This window comes from Colletotrichum fructicola (assembly GCF_000319635.2).
Source record: "Colletotrichum fructicola Nara gc5 chromosome Unknown KSG_Nara_v1_contig11, whole genome shotgun sequence".
Taxonomy (NCBI): Eukaryota; Fungi; Ascomycota; class Sordariomycetes; order Glomerellales; family Glomerellaceae; genus Colletotrichum; species Colletotrichum fructicola.
Window position 1 is genome coordinate 343,906 of NW_027094061.1, and position 17,531 is coordinate 361,436.

Sequence of the window (17,531 nt, forward strand, 5' to 3'; positions counted from 1 at the left end):
AGGGACCGGCTTGCTATTACCGCAGGGGTTTAACTGGTGTCGCTAAATCAAAGTTCACCATGCAACTGCCCACTCGCGATGCGCACGAGACAAGATCCGCCAATATCCAATTATGGCACGTTTGCATTTTGGTCTTTTACCGAGCGAGCCATTATTTGGGTGAACGGAATGAAGCTTGGATCGCAAAGAGTTCATCATTGATGTGGTCTCAAAATGAGAAAGATCCCTAAAACAACATAGTACAACTCAGTTTTCTCAATCAATGAGCATGGGCACGCGGAGACTGATGATAACACAAGCCCAATGACAGTTCTATTTATGATTACGGGTGCCATGCTGTCTAGTTTGTTGCTCGTAGCGTAAGTTGGCATCCATGCCAAGCCAGCTCTGTCGCCCATCATCCCAGCCTGGGGGTATCAATCGAATCCGTTATGATAAATCTGGAGATATCAGTATTCGAGGATGTGGTGGAGAAGTATCCCACCGACCAGTGTATTTGTACGTAGGAGAATTTATCACCATTAGACTGGCATTTTCAGCCATGGCGATGCGTTGTCTCAAGATGATTCGGCCAAAGTATTCGGCCATTAATGTACAAGTCATTTTTATAAGTGACAGGAAAGCCCCGAACTCACCCAGGCTCAAAATAGCAAATGTGCAACAGCTACCGAAACAACCAAGAACATGGAGGCTTTTGTCATATGCGAAGCAACGCTCTTATCAGATCCATCATCACCGGACCCGTTTCCGCTGTTGCCATCACTGCCGCTGCCGCTTTCGCCGCCGCTTCCGCTCCCGCTACTATTTCCGTCGCCATTTTCGCTGTTGGACTTTGCCCCTTTCGCAGGGGCAGCCCTAACACAACTCAATTTCGCGAAACCAGGCTCAACGTCCAGACTGTATGGTGTATCATTCTGGAAACGCCCAAACATCGTGACAATCGGCTGATACCCTTGTGTCACAGTCTTCCACATCTCTTGCATTTCTTCGGCAGTTGTGTTCTCGTTGATGGCGTAGCCGCTCTGCCAAGTGGTTGAGCCATTCAAATATTGCAGAGGTATTCCCCAAGCTACGGAAAAGGTTAGCTTCCAATAAAGACTCGAATAAATAACAAGAAAGCTGCGTACTTGGGAGGAGTGGATCATTATCCACCAATTTGGTACTCGAACACTCCTCTGGAACATCCAGATCAAAGCATGTATGCCGAGAGCCGTAGACACCCTTCGGTTCTGAATTGATCCAGTATGCCGTACTTGCCAGTTTCTCTACAGCTTGAGAACAAGCATCGGGTAGCCACTGCTTGCAGGAACCATCTTCCGGTGCTTCAAGGTTGTCTGGATTCATAGCGAGGGACTCATTCCCATACGGTGGAGAGAACCAGCGCCATGCGCAAGATACCCAATCGGCATTCGCGTTTACCACAGGTTTTCCATGGTCGCTCTCGTTGGCACTAGGCACATAGAGTGACTCGGTGGCAATGATCTTGATGTCATCCCCGATAGTCGCACGGCCACCCAATAGGCTGCCGGCCTCACCTCGCTGCTCGTGATCCAAGTCAACGGCTGCCATAGCAATCTTCCAGCCGTCCATCGGGCTACCCGGCCATGGTTTTGAGACGTCGTATCCAGGCATAGTGTAGGTACCGCTGGAATTGCTGTTTCCCACGGCATCTGTCCAGATTTTGTCGTCCGCGCCAATGAATTGGGCCCCGCATGGCTCAGCGTAGCCGCCAAAACCCCAAATGCATGATGCGTGCGCACCTGAGCCTATGATGGCGTATAGAGCCGCGATGAGAAGCCAACGTGACATCATCTCGCTGTCGCGGGTGTTTTGGGCTGATCGTTCTGCGTTCGGGAGACGAGAAATGTAAATGGTCACAAAAGTATGCCATGGGGTGGCTTACGAGGCAGCTGTTTGCGTCAGAAGTTTTCTGTCTCGAAACCCGGGCAGATTTCTCGAGGCCAATTTCAGTGCGAAATCGCAACAACCACTCATCTTGGCGGAGTCATGTCCACTTGCAGTTAGGGCTGCGGCACAGCAGATACGAAGAGGGTCAGCGTCACATTCACCAGGTCTAAAAAGGCTTAATTACGAGTTTAATACGCGAGCTAAGATTGCCACCCCTGAATTCAGCGGGTTTGGGGACCGGCAAGACTCACCAACAGGCTTTGGGATTGACCGGCAACGTATGGGCAACAACTTTTGCCCGGATGGTCACGGGTGCCCGGCAAGCGAGACATAAAAGGTCAAGCGCTGATCGTAGTAAGCCACATGTACTGAATTTCCTTGTGTTACGTTGCAGTCTACGAAACCTCGATGATTCTGGACATCTAGAAAGCAATGACTATTGACGCCGGGCACCGGATGCCAAAAGCCGAGTAGGGTATGTGGGGCCGAAGCGACTGACCGGCCCGCTGGCCGGAATCTTCGGATCCATTCGGGGGTGGAAATATTCAGGCTGGCAATAGCTTTGCACTGATTGTCACCGGGATTGGGTATTTCACAAAGTGTTTCACGTCTGTGTATCACATTTACCAGCACCATTTGTGCTGAGGAATGGCATTTGAACATGTTCTGGCATTGAAAAAATTGTTCTGTCCTCTCATTTGAAGAAATGTTTGTTGACAGGAGTAAACGCCTCCTTGCCAAGGATCACCTGCATCACATTCCTCATCGCAAGTTCCTCAAATCCAATCCTTGTTTCAACAGCGCCTCCCGCAGTATGGCAAGTCAAGCTGACGTCCCTCGTAGCAAGCAGGCGTCGATTCACGTGTGGCTCGTTGTTGTGCACGTCAAGGCCAGCAGCAACGAGATGACCTGACTCCAACGCATCCGCTAACGCCTCCTCGTCTACCAAGTTTCCACGTCCTACGTTTACCAGGCGTGACTGCGGCTTCATCTGAGCTATGCGCGCCGCATCCATGAGAGCTTTGCCACCTTCGGCGCCCCCAGGAGCTGAGATCACAACGCAGTCGGAGACAGCCAGCATTGCATTGAGGTCAGGGTATCGCTTTGCACCGACAGCAGCTTCTCGGTCCGCGGGCTTCGGTAACGGGTCAACATATGCGACCTTCATATCAAAGGCTGCGTGTGCCTTTTGCGCTATGCGGTATCCAATATTGCCGAGTCCTACGATGCCGAGAGTGTGGCCCTTTGGGTTGCGTGCTGTCTCGCTATTGTTTCTGTGTGCATCCAGAAATTGTGCGGGGTCGCCACTTCGTCCAGCAGTGGCAGTCCACTGCATATTTCGGAATACCGAGATTATGTGGTAAAGCGCCATGTCGGCGACAGCTTCGGACGATGCCGTTGCTCCATTGCAGTAAAGAATACCTGTAGCTGGTCAGAGAAATCTGACAGGTCGCGAAGGCCTACACCACTTACCAGCTTCTGCCAGCAGATCTACATCTGCCCAGTCGAATCCAGCCCCAGCAGATGCGAAGACTTTTACCGAAGCAGGCAGCAATGGAATCAGTTCTTTATCCCACCGACCCATCTCGCCGCCCGAATTCCAAAAGGGCCTCATGATGGCCGTGAAGTCGCCCCATTTCTTCTCTCGGAGTGCCTGCAGAAAAGGCTCTCGCTGTCTCTCTTCAACTGGAGGTCTGATAACAGTCGCTATTTGCTCCAACTCCTTGTAGATGTCGGGATTGTACTCGATGGGGTCTCCGAGATGAAGGACGATGGGTCTCGTAGCGCTGGGCATCGTGGAGAAGGCTGTATTAAGCACAAAAGCTGGGTCAAACTAGACTGTGGATGGTGATCATATTTACTCAAGTAGCCATCCTTTATTCCAAGCTTGGGATACACACCGTTCTAATAGATGCCAGCGTCACAATCCGAACGAGGCAGCGGAGGGGAAATATTGGTTGACCGATGGTCGGCGTTGGCGACATCGGAGACTTGTCCGAGGAAGCACGCCACCTTGGCCTGCATCAAGCCTGTCTCGAACTTGGAATGGTTGGATGGTTTGTGCAAGGCACGTCTCACCCGCGATTCCAAGCGGGGTCTCGGCCGACACTGGCCTATTGAGAATCAAGCCGACGGCCGGTACTTTTGTTGAGATTTGTTCGAAGCATCAGTGAGACCATCTTCATCCCGATCGGCTGCGCCATCCCAATTTTGTTATCGATGATCATCTGAGGAACGCGTTCACAGCGTTGGATCCCTACCCCACGACTCCGGACTGACCCCCGCGGTAGTGGATAACCACCCCGGAGATGTATGCGGGGAAGCTCACTCCAACGAGCCAGATCAAACATCACAGGGGTCTAAGGCGGAGGTTGGACCTTCCAACTTGGAAACCATTGAGGACCTTGGGGGCGGTGCCTTGTCACGTCTGAGCTGGTTGCGGTTTCCACGTAGACATTGGATCATGCTCCTCTTTTTTCTTCGCTTTGGATATATTCGCCTCCGCCCACTGGCGCGAGACTGCTGACCACATAGAATCGTGAGCTATTGATCAGATTTCGAACTACACGAGCTCATTCTCTTACCCATCTCTTGAGACATTTGACAGATCTTCAGCCTACGTGTCGTTCGAGCCCAATCGGTATCATGTAGCTCTCTGAGGAATGCAGCGAAGTCAAACGGCAATACTATCCGCCATATTTCTTTAACCTTCAGACATGATTCTAATTGTGACCTCAGAGACCGGGATTATGCGACAGCCGACCGGCTCGCGTGTCCTTTCCGACGACCAAGGCTCCGAGATCAGAACACCTGCGTTAGCATCTGCCCATTAGCCTCCTCGAATTACCCCAGACCCACAGCTCCCGCCATTTCTCCGCATCAGTGACTGCGGGGGAGGGGACGATATCCGGAGACCTAGCGTCGGTTGTGGGACTAGGTCGGAGAATACGCCGATGGGCCGAGGTGTTGTTTGTATCTAGGTCTGGTCACATCGAGTCTTCTCATAGATCTCGTCCGAGTTTGTGAAAAATAGCTTACTCTTCTACTCTGTGTCTATCTGACTGACGATCTTCACCCATCATGTCGCGCTCAGGAGTCGACAAGGACTCAGGCAAAGATCCTCAAGTTGAGATGTTGGACGACGCCGTCAAGCCAAATTCTGCCGACGATGTAGTCATTCAGGATCGCGAGCTAAAAGAACGGCGGCTAGTGCGAAGGATAGACATTCGAATGTAAGCGCTGTCCTGCAATCAACCCTGTTGAAGAAATGTGCTGACCAGATGTCCAGGATGCCGTTAATGATGCTACTCTATAAGTCTCGTCTTCCAGGAGCTTCTCTTACAACGTACTGACATTTCGTGGGCACATGTCCTCAACTACCTGGACCGTAACAACGTAAAACCCCGCTTTCTTTCTATGACTTCTCTAGGGGCAAACGCTCTAATAATCATGATACGTAGATTGCGACCGCAAGACTTGGTGACTTTGAGAAGGATATTGGCTTGGTCGGCACGCAATACAACACCATCATCAGTGTCTTTTTTGTTGGATATATCTTGACTCAGGTGCCGACAAACATGATCTTGAACAAGATGCGACCGAGTATCTTCCTGCCTGTCGTCATGTGCTGTTGGGCGGTGGTTAGTGCCTCGACAGGTGCGGTACAGAACTACACTGGTGCTGTTGTACTTCGGTTTCTCCTGGGTTTCGTCGAGGCGCCATTCTTCCGTAAGATCCGTTCCATCGTTTCAAGTAACATGATATTGACATTCTATTAGCTGGTGCTCTCTACCTGTTCAGCTCCTGGTACACAAAGAAAGAGCTTGCGGTACGCATTTCAGTCCTCTATGCAGCTGGTCAGATGGCAGGGGCTTTTGGTGGATTGCTGGGAAGCGCAATCATGGGTGGAATGAATGGAAAATTAGGGTTGGCGGACTGGAGATGGCTCTGTACGTGTTCTACATTGCTGTCGCCGATCCTCCATCAGACTCATGAACTAACTCAGTGGTGGGCCAGTCATCATCGAAGGCACGATCCCCATTCCTGTAGCCGTCCTCACCTACTTCACTCTACCCGATTATCCGGCGACGACGGAATGGCTCACAGATGAAGAAAGACAGCTTGCCACTCTACGTATTACAGAGGAGGCCGTTGAAGAAGATGACCGAGGCGAGGCGACCGCCTGGCAGGGTTTGAAGATGTCGTTCACTGACCCAGCGCTGTACATGATTTGGCTGATGCAGCTGGGATTGAACACGGCAGCTTCCTTCACCAACTTCTTTCCGACCATTGTTGCAACTCTTGGCTATAATCAGCGAAACACCTTGCTCCTGTCGGCCCCTCCTTACGTCTTCGCTGCCATTCTTGGAATTACCAACTCATGGCATTCAGACAAGCATCGCGAGCGATGGCTCCACATCGTCTGGCCTCAGGTCTTTTGCAGTGTTGGCTTCATCATCTCGGCCACTACCCTCAACGTCGCTGCAAGATACACCGCGACATTCATGATGATGAGCGTGTACGGCTCTTTCGGCTGCATTCTCTCATGGGTATCAACAACCCTGCCACGTCCGTCTACCAAACGAGCTGTGTCCTACGCTGTCGTCAACGCCGGAAGTAACTTGGCTAGTATCTATGCCAGTTACTTCTACCCTAAGTCGCATGGGCCTCAGTACTGGCAGGCCAATATCCTGAACGTCGCCTTCGCTGCATTGTGCATCCTACTGGCTACGATTCTACATTTCTACCTCCGCTGGAGGAACAGAAAGCTTCGTCGCGCTGGTGACGAAGACTTACTGGCCGCGGGTGTTCGTGAAGGGTCTCGTTCAAGAGCTCTTGGGGAGCGCTGGCAGTGTCATCCCGCTTACCAGTACACTCTTTGAGTTGGAAGACCGAGGCAGTGTTGGCTCAAAGTACTTCATGCAGTCAAACAGGTAGAGCTATTTTGTAAAGGCTCAAAACAGGTATTTGGCTTGAGCCAAGCCAATAGCCATAGTTTACGAATAAGGTAGTGAGAAAAACTCAAACGAGCCAGTTACTTCAATATGCGACAATCGGGATGGAGGTATCCCACATGGACACCAAGATCTGTCTGTCTCCCTCCCAGGGCTCCCTTCCATGTGATACCTGAAAGTTATCGACCAGCAACAAATCGCCTTCTTCTAGCACCAGGCTGATTTCTTCCTTGTCAATGACATCGATCAACTTGTCGAGAAGGTGTCGCGGAATTGGTGTCTCGTCTCCATATACGCATGGAACGTCTTTCAACCCGTTAGCTCAATACCAGCGTTCGTTAACTCAGAAAGCTCACAGGTCATGCCATCTCGGCCAATGTGGGGAGGGTCAAGAGCTCCGATATCTCGAGTAATACCGTGGCGTCCTACAAGTCCATTGAACCAGACAGGTCTACCACTTGCTGGCAGTCTCCAAATGCCTGTGGGTGTTAGCTGCAGCCAAGCTCGCACACAGTTTCATGCAGTTTACCTGGAATGTGCTGAGTCAACTCAAGAGTTCCATCCTCTTGCCAATTGAAGTCATCTGTCAATTTGCGCACTTGCTTTTCGACCTTTTGGCGCGTCGTAGCTTCGTCGTCGCCGGGGACCAACTCCTGCCCGAAGCTGTGCTCCCCCGCCCAGTTGAATGAGTTGACCTTAGCTTCGTTTCCAGGTGCGCGAAAGACCATCTTCATGCCCAATCCACGCTTGTGCACTTGCTCTACAAGCTCGGGAATCTCAGCTTGGACCTTTTCGAAGACATTGGCGCTGTTGGCGATGGGCGTTGCGCCACCTTGATTGATGAACTAATTAGCAACGTCCTTCCCTTGCAAGCCAATTATGTCTTCTTCTATACCTTTTGGTGCCTTTTTGACGCAGTAGAAGTGGATATTAGAAGGGAAGCGCGTGTATCTTGAGTACTGTACGGCATACGCCTGTTGAGTATCGTGAGGTAGTTATCGTAGGGGGGTTTCCATACCTCGTTATGTTGATAAAACCGCGTCAACGGCGAGCCTTCGTTCGCAGTCCATACATTCTCCGCCAAGGGTGTTCTCTTTCCAGCCAAGCCGATCTGCACATGGGGATGAGAACCGCGACCTTCCTCAGCGGCACCAACGAGCTTGGCGAACGTGTCTGCGGACGGGTGGCCCGCCCCGCGAACTAGAACTGCACCGTGGCGTTCCAGAAGCTCTTGAAGTTTGCCTGATTCCCCTAGCTTTCGTAGAGCCGCAGCTGTATCTTCGACGGCAGGGGTGGCAGTTCCTGTCTGCTTCACTTGGAGGCCATAAGGTAAAGTGTTGCCGAAGTAAGTCCGCGCCCCGGGGACTTCGAAAGTCCCGATCTCAATGGCCATGGTCGCTGCAGGCTTCTCGTCGAAATTTTCAGTAGAGATATTTGACATCTACGCTCGCTTGACGTAAAAGAATCCGATATTCCACCCGCATTTATGCTCAAACGTCAGTTGCAATCCATCTCCGGTATCCGTCTTACGAACAATTCGGACCGGAGTCGGATGCGCCCCGGGTGAACCATCTGCCATATTCTCGGTGCCTTCAGCTTTCCCCCCAATAGCTGTCGTACGCTGCGATGGCGAATTGGGGATGGGAATCACGACATTTTCGGGAAACCTCCGACATCGACCACTGCCGCATGGCTGGGGTGATGTTCCTGTAACAGGCGACAAATTTCGGCAGCAAACACCGAATCCAATAAATCGGTACCGTTTTTAGTTGGTTTGCTTCAGTAAATGACTCCTTGTTTCCCTATTACTCGCTGCGTGGTCAGCACTGAATTGGGTGATTCGACATCTTGGCTCCAGTATGGCGTGCTCTGTACCCCAGCTCTGCGAGCGCGGATGCATCGTGCTAGCTCACAAGTCGGGAACTATCCGTCGCTAGCAGATTTTCACAAAAGCAGATCTCCAAATGTTAAAACCGTGTTTTCTTATCGTTAGCTATGGTTTCGTTGTCCTTGGCGACTTTCCACCTCTGAATCCTTGGTATCGAGTTGTCTACGATAATGGCTTCTGAGGGCGATGTTATCAAGAGTAAGTGAACATCGATAAACAGGGTTTTGGCTGAGGTTTTTGACGCTTATGCTAACGATGTCATAGGCACCCCGGCAATCAGTACTGCCAGTGATGGCGCTGATGACTCTGTCAAAGATGGTCAGCTGGGAGTTGTGGAAGTCAACGTGTTGCAGGAGCGGACAATTGGGCTCTTTGGAGCTGTTTCGCTTGTTGTGAATAAGATCATTGGCGCAGGGTAAGTTATTGTGGCTGCACGGTTTAGGAAGTGTAACATGGCTGACATTCTCTCAGAATATTTTCCACTCCTAGCACAATTTTCAAGCTGTCAGGAAGCGTAGGAATGGCCTTGATGTGCTGGGTCATTGGCGCAATCATTTCAACATGCGGTATCTTTGTTATGCTCGAATTCGGCACAGCGATTCCTAGATCCGGCGGTATCAAGAACTATCTGGAACGTGCATTCAGCCCTAGACTCATGCAAACGTGCATCTACGTATTTTATTGCGTCTTTCTCCGTAGGTTTTGTCCTCCCAGCCTCAACTCTTGAGCCCGAGATCGAACCGGTTCCGTCATCTAACCAAGCTTATACAGAGGTTTCCGCGAGTAACGCCATTACCTTCTCTTCTTATATCCTAGTTGCGGCTGGCGTTGATTCAACGACATGGAAACTTCGCGGTGTCGCCATTGCCGGCGCTATTTTCTCTGTTGGAATCCACACCGTTGCACCCCGTGTTGGCAGAGGGATTCAAGATGTGCTTTCGGCTGTAAAGCTGTTTACACTCCTCTTCATCGTGTGCTGTGGCTTTGCTGCCTTGGCAGGGCATCTCAGGATAGAGAGTCCCCACAACTTCTCTAATGCTTTCGAAGGCACGTCGAGTAGCGGTTACAACATTGGCTCTGCCATTCTCAACGTCATCTTCTCCTTCCAAGGATATGACAACGTCAATGCCGTAAGTTGCATGCTACAACGCGTTCCAGACGTTGCTGACGTGAGAATCTAGGTCCTTTCTGAAGTTCGCAATCCTCAGCGGACACTTAGATTGGCTCTTCCCTTGTCTATGGGCGTCATCGCGGTGTTGTATCTCTTGGCCAACGTCGCATACGTAAGTGCAACCTCTGTTTAGAACTCCAATCTGTGCCACATTCTGACTTGGGCTGTCAGTTTGCTGCTGTTCCTAAGGAAGCTTTCATTGCTGCCAAGGTTACGGTTGCGGCAACTCTTTTTGAAAATGTCTTTGGTCCCTCCGCCGGAGCCAAAGCACTGCCAGCACTTGTTGCTCTGTCTGCCCTTGGACATCTTCTCGGGGTCGCCTTCACAATCCGTGAGTCACAATTGCCGTTGAGGCCTTGGACAAAAGCTGGCTGCTTTACTAACTCTAGTAATAGCCCGCCTACTCCAAGAACTTGCCAAGGACGGTGTTCTGCCCTTCTCCAACTTGTTCATGGAGAACAGACCGTTTCGAACGCCAATTTACGCTCTGCTCCTTCATCTTGGTGTCACGATTCTCTTCATTTGCGCCCCGCCAGCCGGCGATGCATTCAACTTCGTGGTATCGCTATCCAGCTATCCGACAACCGTCTTGTTGTTTGCCATTACTGTCGGTTTAGTCAAGCTGCGCCTGACCGACCGCGCAAACTTCCACTCGCCCCTCCCCGCCCCCTGGATTCTCATCGTCATCTATCTTGCGGCAAACATCGTGAGTCTCGCCAAGATCTAATTCTTGTAAGGTTAATTGCTGACTCGGATAGTTCTTGATTGTGATGCCTTTTGTAAGACCCCCCAATGGAAAGGGGAGCACATCGTTACCATACTGGCTGTCCTCAGTCGTTGCTCTTGGGATATTGTCGTTGGGAATCATCTACTACACCCTTCGTTTTGTGGTTGTACCGAGACTGCTGGGCTACAAACATCAAGAAATTCAGCAAGAGCTGAGCGACGGATCCAAGGTTACCAGATTCCAAAGAATCAAGAGATGAACTTTGATCGTTCAGGACATTGGCCCCACTCAAGTCTCGTAAATAATTATCCAGGAATTCCAGACCGACTCAATGAGAATATGTTCTTTCCCCTGTAACGCTTACTTAACTCATATGCTATTGATAAATTTAAATTCGGGCCACTGGGAATTATTATCTGCTGAGTCGCTGAAGGCTGAGTGCTCAACCCGTTTTCGCAGAGCGGCTGGCAGTCGGTGCAGACGGGACGATCGGAATACAATTTTGCAGGCATCTAAAATGTGATGGTCCCAAGAGGTTGGCAAGGTTCAATTTGAGCATTGAACACAGTCTTCAGTATCACGATTGTCATCAAATTGGTTCACAGGAGCTTCAAGAGTCGCGGACGACTGCCTGCTGTGAGGTTGCGAAACACTGCCTCTCTTGGCGGAGCGCTGAAGCTGGCAGCGGGTTGTGGAGACGGACATTGGAAAATGCGTTGAGCTCATTGATGGAAATTCCGTTGAATGACATCGGCAGGCCGGGGGTGGTGCAGCTCGCCTATTTCGTGCCTTGGCAACGGATTGGTGAGAATTGAACGAAAGGCTTCCAAAAGAAGGCTGCGCCAGAGCGTAATACGATGGAGACAAGATGAGATCTGGCCTAGTGCGGCTGCATGGGCCTGACTCTGTGGGATTTCTGGAAATGAAATCAGAGATAATATTCAGGGACCAGAGATGACATCAACGAGGGTTTTCGGCTATGTGACGAGATTTCGGGACGATTTGGAGTGGAGTCTGCTGTTTTTTCGCGGGTGGAATCGGCATTTGGGCGTCGACGATGACAATTCTCGGCTTCAAGAATGGGGAAAACACTGAGCACGGATGGAAAAACGCCTGTCAAGCCAAAGGGTCTTGTTGAGACATCTCCAGTTTATTGCCGAGCAGTAGATGTCATAATAGTCTTACCGTGGAACAAAACACCGCTAGAAGGCGAATTGACATGGTCTGGAAGCAACGGAACCCTCCGACGGCCGTTGAATGTTCGTCATGCACTTTCCCGACCTCGAAGACAGACCATCCATCACATGCGGGCAGACAACAACATAACACAGGATGGACGGGCGCTGGAGAGAACAGCCAGCCAGCCGCCCAGGCAGATCCGGGGGGCTGTGCGAGCGTCGTTTTGGTGTGGTCAAGGATCCAGGGATCAACAGGCAAGTCGAGAGATAGTGGACAGGGGGCGCGACCAGCCGGCAAGCTACCTCGGGAATGTTGTCGTCGCCCTCACCTCCAGCAACTCAACGAACACAGCTGAGAGCTGTGGTGCTCCATCACGGCCTCTTCTTTCGCCGTCCGCCGTGACATGGAACAGACAACCTCCGGACTGACCGCCTCCCCAAAAAGAAAAGTCAAGGTCTCCCGGACTCCAGCGACTCCAGCGAGGACCAGCAGCCGTCACGTTACTGCACCCGGGCTGTGCCGATTACACCCCGCAAATCGGTCGACATCACCCCACAATCGACGCTCTGGAACGATGGCGGCGCCATGCCCAATTGGGGCTGCTGCTGAGCGTGGTGCCATGCTGGTGTCACACGAATACTGCCGCGCATCCCGCTTTGCCCCCTGCGGAGGTGCTCGTCCCTACGGAAATGCTTGCTCCTGTTTGGTGTGGCCATCCAATCCAATGGCTACCTTACGGATATGGCCTTGCAAGTTAGGGGATGACCTGGTTGTTGGGGGGTCTCATCAGATAGGCATGCCAAGGGGGCGCGGGCGACTGCGATGGGCGGGAGACGCTCTGGCGTCTGGAGGGTTCATTATATGAATGCATGGCCGCTGCCACCCGGCGCTTTCTTTTAGTCCGAAGAGATCTCACCCATCCCTTGCGTTACATTCAACGGACCAAGATACAGACGAATCATACAAATATCGATCGACCCCCAACATCCACACCAACTCGAAATCATCACATACCATGTTCAGACAAGCCTCCAGAGCCTTTTCCACCAACGCTCGCGTTCCCCCGAGCTACTTCCTTCAGACCCCCCGCAGACTCGCCATGAGATGGTACGCTTTTTCCCCGAGCCGATGAACATCCAATTATTTGCAATGTTCGATTATGAAACAGATATACTGACGGATGTGGCGACAGGATCCCGCCCACAGTAGCAGTCGTGGCCGTCGGCTACGGCTTGAACACCTACCGACAAGCCATGGTCCAGCGTCGCATCGCAATGGCTGAGCAGGCTGAGAGACAGGCAGTGGAAGACCGCAAGCGTGCGGCAAAGTTGATGGATGCCTACGGAGACCGATCGAGCCTTGAGGAGCTCGAGAAGGCGATGCAAGTCTACGAGGCTCAGAACCAGGTCTAAGAGACCCGCACCCACTCTATCAGCAACGACGACATCGTCGGTCCCCACCAACATCGAATTATCATATCGATCACCCATCGCATTGGCAAAGGCGTTTATAAGCGGCATCATTAGGAAAGGATATCATGGGAAAGTCTCCGGACATTGGAGCTGCACCAATTTGGAAGTGTGCATTTTTAAGGGATGCAGGAACGGAATGGCGTTACAGGCGAAGCACGAATCTGGCACGCATCATCATCAAGGACGTGTACATATTAGCATTCTGAGTACATGTCGAACTACTCAACACAACAAACATACATCCTTTTTGTCACCACATCGCCTCTTGAGATCTTGCATCGCAGCTCTCAATCCCTACAATGCTCCATGGACCTGTGACCCGGCATAGCGTAGGGTCTTACCCCAGTACCCCGCACGCGTCTTGTGATGGCTGGAAAACACGGTGGCGTTCAACGGTCCAATCCGGGAGCTCATCCCGCGCCGCCGTTCAGCTCCCTCGCGTAGCTGGAAGCTTGGCCCTTCAGCCACTCGAAGCCTTCGGTCGCAAATGCAGACACGAAATACGATATGAAGATCAAGAAATACGCGGTCAGCCTCGCTGCGATGCTTTCCCAGGCTCCCGAGCTTTTAAATCTGAGGGTCTCGCCGTAGCCCACGTACGACATGAATGCCGCCGTCTTCACCTTCCTGGGCGCGCCCGACTATTCATCCGTTCAAAGCTCGGTGTCGCAATTGCTCTCTGACATGGGGGGAGCTTCTTCGCGGTGAGTTGGAGTCTAATGTTGGGCCCAAGATCGACCGGTGACCTAACTTGCGCAGTCCGCCACCCCCGCCCCGCGTCGCCAAAACGTTAAGCTCGACAACGGTATGGGTTTGCCACCTTCCTCCAATCATTTCAAAGAACGCACGACAGGCCATTCACTCCGCAATTCAGTTGCGCAATCTCTATCTGGCTGGGGACGACGCAAGCTCAGGACCCCAGGCTGTGGCGTCACTGGTGGAGCACTTGGACGGGTCGGTTGATGAAGCCCGCGAAACTGCCAACGTTCGCGATTATGTTTCTCTTGTAATTGAGTCGACAATACTCAGCTTAACGACTGATCTGGGTCCACCTTCGAAGATACTCTTAGGTTTGGCACGCGCTGTAAACCCGTTTCTCAACCACCCAGATGGAGCGGCTGAGCCAGGGCCGAGCTCCAATGGAGACGAGGCTTTGCCTCTCCCGTTCAGACCGTCTGACCTAGCACTGATTGACGACCTGGAGAAGGACCTCCTTGTCTTGTTGTATTACTGCGATCTTGTCAATCTCAAGGCCTCCCCTGACGAGACGGTGGCTCAGCTGATCAAGATTGCGGACAAGTATGGCATCATCAAAGACCTCGACCTCCGTAAGGAACTGCTCTCCGAGATAGAGGTGGGCTTTTCAGTTTCAGGTCACAAGTACGATTTCTGACGACCTAGATCTACATTCACTGGGTAATGATGTACCTCGCAGCGAACCTATCGACTTTCGTTCCTCCGACCTCCCTTTCCGCAAGTTATGCAGCCAAGTTAGAATTCGAAAAGAGCATCCAGATGAGTAGACTCTTGACCATTTGTGATATGCTACTTAAGGATTCAAGGAGCGACCAAATTTGCCTTTTGCTCATGTTTCTCAGGCGATGCGCCATGAATCAAGAGAAGACGTGGTGGCGGTCGCGCACGAAGGCGGTGTTAAAGGGGTTGAAGAAGACCCGAATCGGACGATCAACCTGGCATGTGGAATACGCAGAGAAATACCTGTCTGGTCTGAAACGACTGGAGGAGTCCGGCGATGAACGCTGGTCGCGGCGTGGGTCGCTCATGATGGCCCGCGAGGAGTTCGAACTAGGAAAAATGAAAGGTGACTGAGCGTGTTAGTCAACGCTCACAAAGTACCTAGCAATGTGAGAAAAGCCGCTTCCACGATGCTAAAGAGGCCCGAACACGAGTGCTACAACCCAAAAGTCGTTGCTGTGGATCTTTCCCGAAGACCTGGCCGTACAAAATCTCCGCAACAGCCGGCCGCAGCCCCTTTGGCCGGCCAGCGTCGTACCGGAAGAGTGGGTCGTTGCAACGGAACTGGGACACGGCATCGGAGCCGCACAGCTTAGCTTGAAGCACTCGGATGTCAAAGGAACTCTGTTAACTTTCTCGTTTTCCGTCGCAAGATACTATGGTTTCTTTCAAATTCTAGGTACCTACAAATTTTATTGACAAGTGCTCTCCTTATGGGCCTCCACTTCGCTGACTGATGATTGGTCAAAAGAGGAAGCCATATAAGCCTTCTGATTGATGGAGCGAGTTCTGCATGTCAGCGGCTGCTGAGAAGAAGGAACCATTTCTAATCATTCTACTGGTCAACGTGTGGCGTTCTTTTTGTTTGAGGTCTCATACTCAGGTGGTCGGGCAAAACACCCCTGTAGTTCACCTGTTTCTGAAGCCGGGTCAGGCCAATCTGCGTGCAAGAAATCACAATTGCAGTAGACTGGATCTTGTCCACGTCACAGCCTTACCGCCTCCCAGTGCGTTGGTTCTGGTACCTGATGAACTTTCAACCAGTCATTTTTGACGTGGGCGCGCGGGTCCAAAAAGACCACTGCAGAGCCGAAGCGGTCAATGAAACCGGGGTGGTCTTGTTTACGGTCAACCAGGGAATGACAGGAAAAATAAGCTCATGACAAGTTACCGACACAGTGGTTCGTGTAAGATTGCCTCGAGGTTTACAGGCTAGACCTGTTGCATCAATCCATGGTGATCGTGTTATTCGCCGGTGAACCGCCAGGATTTGCGGCTACTTTTGGACACCGCCTCCCAAAGCCAATTGCTCCGTATGGGGCGTAAGCACTAAGAGACTGCATTCCGCAATCTCTCGGGATTGTTTCATCTGAGTGAGCCACTGCCAGTCACAGTGTGAGGCAAATTCACGAAATGTGTCGATTGAGTATTGAAGCGCCAGCTGCCTGCGTCGTACGTCTCGCATCAGAGAGAAGCGCTTCATCTGAAACCCAGCGAAGCTCGGAGGCCTCTCAACTGCCAAACGAAAAATGTGCTACGCACCAATAGTACTATCATCTCAGTAAGGCGTGTCTGTCAGCCATAGTGGGTCAAATTTGTTGTGTCTGTAGGCGCTCACGGGACTACTATGACGATGTGTACGGCCACCAATCGACTGCAGATGGCTCTGAAAGAATTTTATCTGGCAGCCAGATCTTAATTTCGGCTCCATCTACCTTACGACACCTATAGTAAGGGGCTTGATGCGGCCAGACGACAGGCCACAACTTAACTTCGAACGCCGACGCGGCATGAAAGTTAGCCCAGTACGAAAGCACGAATTGTGTGTTCCGACCTCCCACAACACTTTTTCAAGAGAACCGGAGACATGCTCTGTGGGTCACGAAGCGCCTTTGCATACCGGTAATATCAAGGAGTTGAGCGGCTAAGCGCCTGCCTCTTCTGCTTCAAGCTTATTTTAAGCTATCTGATGTAACATGGAACCCGCACGTGGGTAGGCTACATTTCATTTTGGTCAATTCATATAAGAACCTTCTTATGTCCATTTAGAGGATTCACCGCTTCATAGTTCCACCATCATTCGCTATTTCCGACAATCCTTTGAGGACTAGCTCAATCCTCGGCAGTCCAAATAACTCATCACCCCATCAACATAATAAGAAACAACATGAAGCCCTTCACTACTCTTCTATCTATTCTCAGCCTTTCCACCATCGCATTGGCAGCCGAATGTGACGCTTATGGGGACGTCATATGGACCACTTATACAGTCACGGCAACCGGAGTCGACAACACAGATGCTGTCTGCGCGGAGCTCCTCGATCTGACTCCTTGCGATGATCCTGGTGCGCGTGATGTTATCTGCGGCGGACTGGACGGCAACCTGGAATGGACCTTCACTGTCACTCGTCAACCCAACTGCGACCTTTGGACACGAGGCTTCTGGTCTGGCACTACACAGAACCGCTATGGAAGTGTCGAGTGTCCACATGTATCGCTGAATCCGGCTCCCGGTACATCTACCAGCGGATGATCTACAGACTATCCGTTCGAGGCGGTCGTCTGGTCACGCGCTGGCGAAGAGCTTAAGGACTGAGCGTCCGTACATTCTATTCAGATTGGCGGTGAGGAGACTAGGAGTCTCCAATCAACGTGGATAATATTTCCTCCTTGCACATGGCTGGGAACTTGTAAGATATGCGGTGAGAGTCTAGCCGGAAGGAAAATGAGTGTTGTTTTCGTCATCAGTGAGGAC

General features: G+C 51.5%; 8 protein-coding genes across 8 annotated transcripts; 5 read left to right on the top strand and 3 right to left on the bottom strand.

The window, feature by feature from the left end:
- Nucleotides 1-641: 641 nt before the first annotated feature.
- Nucleotides 642-1,812, bottom strand: CGGC5_v016611 (uncharacterized protein; the record flags this gene model as incomplete). Its single annotated transcript, XM_032037193.1, has 2 exons — nucleotides 642-1,069; nucleotides 1,128-1,812. The coding sequence occupies 2 exons, from the start codon at nucleotides 1,810-1,812 to the stop codon at nucleotides 642-644; spliced, it is 1,113 nt and encodes a 370-aa protein (XP_031884049.1).
- Nucleotides 1,813-2,602: 790 nt separating this feature from the next.
- Nucleotides 2,603-3,703, bottom strand: GOR1-1 (Glyoxylate reductase 1; the record flags this gene model as incomplete). The annotated part of the gene is made up of 2 exons (XM_032037194.1): nucleotides 2,603-3,330; nucleotides 3,382-3,703. 2 exons carry the CDS (start codon nucleotides 3,701-3,703, stop codon nucleotides 2,603-2,605), a joined length of 1,050 nt encoding a protein of 349 aa, XP_031884051.1.
- Nucleotides 3,704-4,989: 1,286 nt separating this feature from the next.
- Nucleotides 4,990-6,791, top strand: prlL-14 (MFS transporter prlL; the record flags this gene model as incomplete). Its single annotated transcript, XM_032037195.1, has 5 exons — nucleotides 4,990-5,141; nucleotides 5,226-5,304; nucleotides 5,370-5,637; nucleotides 5,688-5,858; nucleotides 5,926-6,791. 5 exons carry the CDS (start codon nucleotides 4,990-4,992, stop codon nucleotides 6,789-6,791), a joined length of 1,536 nt encoding a protein of 511 aa, XP_031884055.1.
- A 157-nt stretch (nucleotides 6,792-6,948) lies between these two features.
- Nucleotides 6,949-8,256, bottom strand: CGGC5_v016614 (Clavaminate synthase-like protein; the record flags this gene model as incomplete). Its single annotated transcript, XM_066153546.1, has 5 exons — nucleotides 6,949-7,169; nucleotides 7,220-7,342; nucleotides 7,393-7,695; nucleotides 7,759-7,822; nucleotides 7,882-8,256. 5 exons carry the CDS (start codon nucleotides 8,254-8,256, stop codon nucleotides 6,949-6,951), a joined length of 1,086 nt encoding a protein of 361 aa, XP_066006815.1.
- Nucleotides 8,257-8,921: 665 nt separating this feature from the next.
- MUP1-3 (High-affinity methionine permease) lies at nucleotides 8,922-10,908 on the top strand (the record flags this gene model as incomplete). The annotated part of the gene is made up of 8 exons (XM_032037198.2): nucleotides 8,922-8,949; nucleotides 9,016-9,166; nucleotides 9,223-9,446; nucleotides 9,523-9,881; nucleotides 9,933-10,034; nucleotides 10,094-10,253; nucleotides 10,318-10,628; nucleotides 10,681-10,908. The coding sequence occupies 8 exons, from the start codon at nucleotides 8,922-8,924 to the stop codon at nucleotides 10,906-10,908; spliced, it is 1,563 nt and encodes a 520-aa protein (XP_031883903.2).
- A 1,935-nt stretch (nucleotides 10,909-12,843) lies between these two features.
- Nucleotides 12,844-13,240, top strand: CGGC5_v016616 (uncharacterized protein; the record flags this gene model as incomplete). Its single annotated transcript, XM_032037199.1, has 2 exons — nucleotides 12,844-12,935; nucleotides 13,021-13,240. The coding sequence occupies 2 exons, from the start codon at nucleotides 12,844-12,846 to the stop codon at nucleotides 13,238-13,240; spliced, it is 312 nt and encodes a 103-aa protein (XP_031883888.1).
- Nucleotides 13,241-13,903: 663 nt separating this feature from the next.
- CGGC5_v016617 (uncharacterized protein) lies at nucleotides 13,904-15,130 on the top strand (the record flags this gene model as incomplete). The annotated part of the gene is made up of 3 exons (XM_032037200.1): nucleotides 13,904-14,004; nucleotides 14,060-14,654; nucleotides 14,702-15,130. 3 exons carry the CDS (start codon nucleotides 13,904-13,906, stop codon nucleotides 15,128-15,130), a joined length of 1,125 nt encoding a protein of 374 aa, XP_031883891.1.
- A 1,813-nt stretch (nucleotides 15,131-16,943) lies between these two features.
- CGGC5_v016618 (uncharacterized protein) lies at nucleotides 16,944-17,309 on the top strand (the record flags this gene model as incomplete). Its single annotated transcript, XM_032037201.1, has 1 exon — nucleotides 16,944-17,309. One exon carries the CDS (start codon nucleotides 16,944-16,946, stop codon nucleotides 17,307-17,309), a length of 366 nt encoding a protein of 121 aa, XP_031883890.1.
- Between the last annotated feature and the right edge of the window lie 222 nt (nucleotides 17,310-17,531).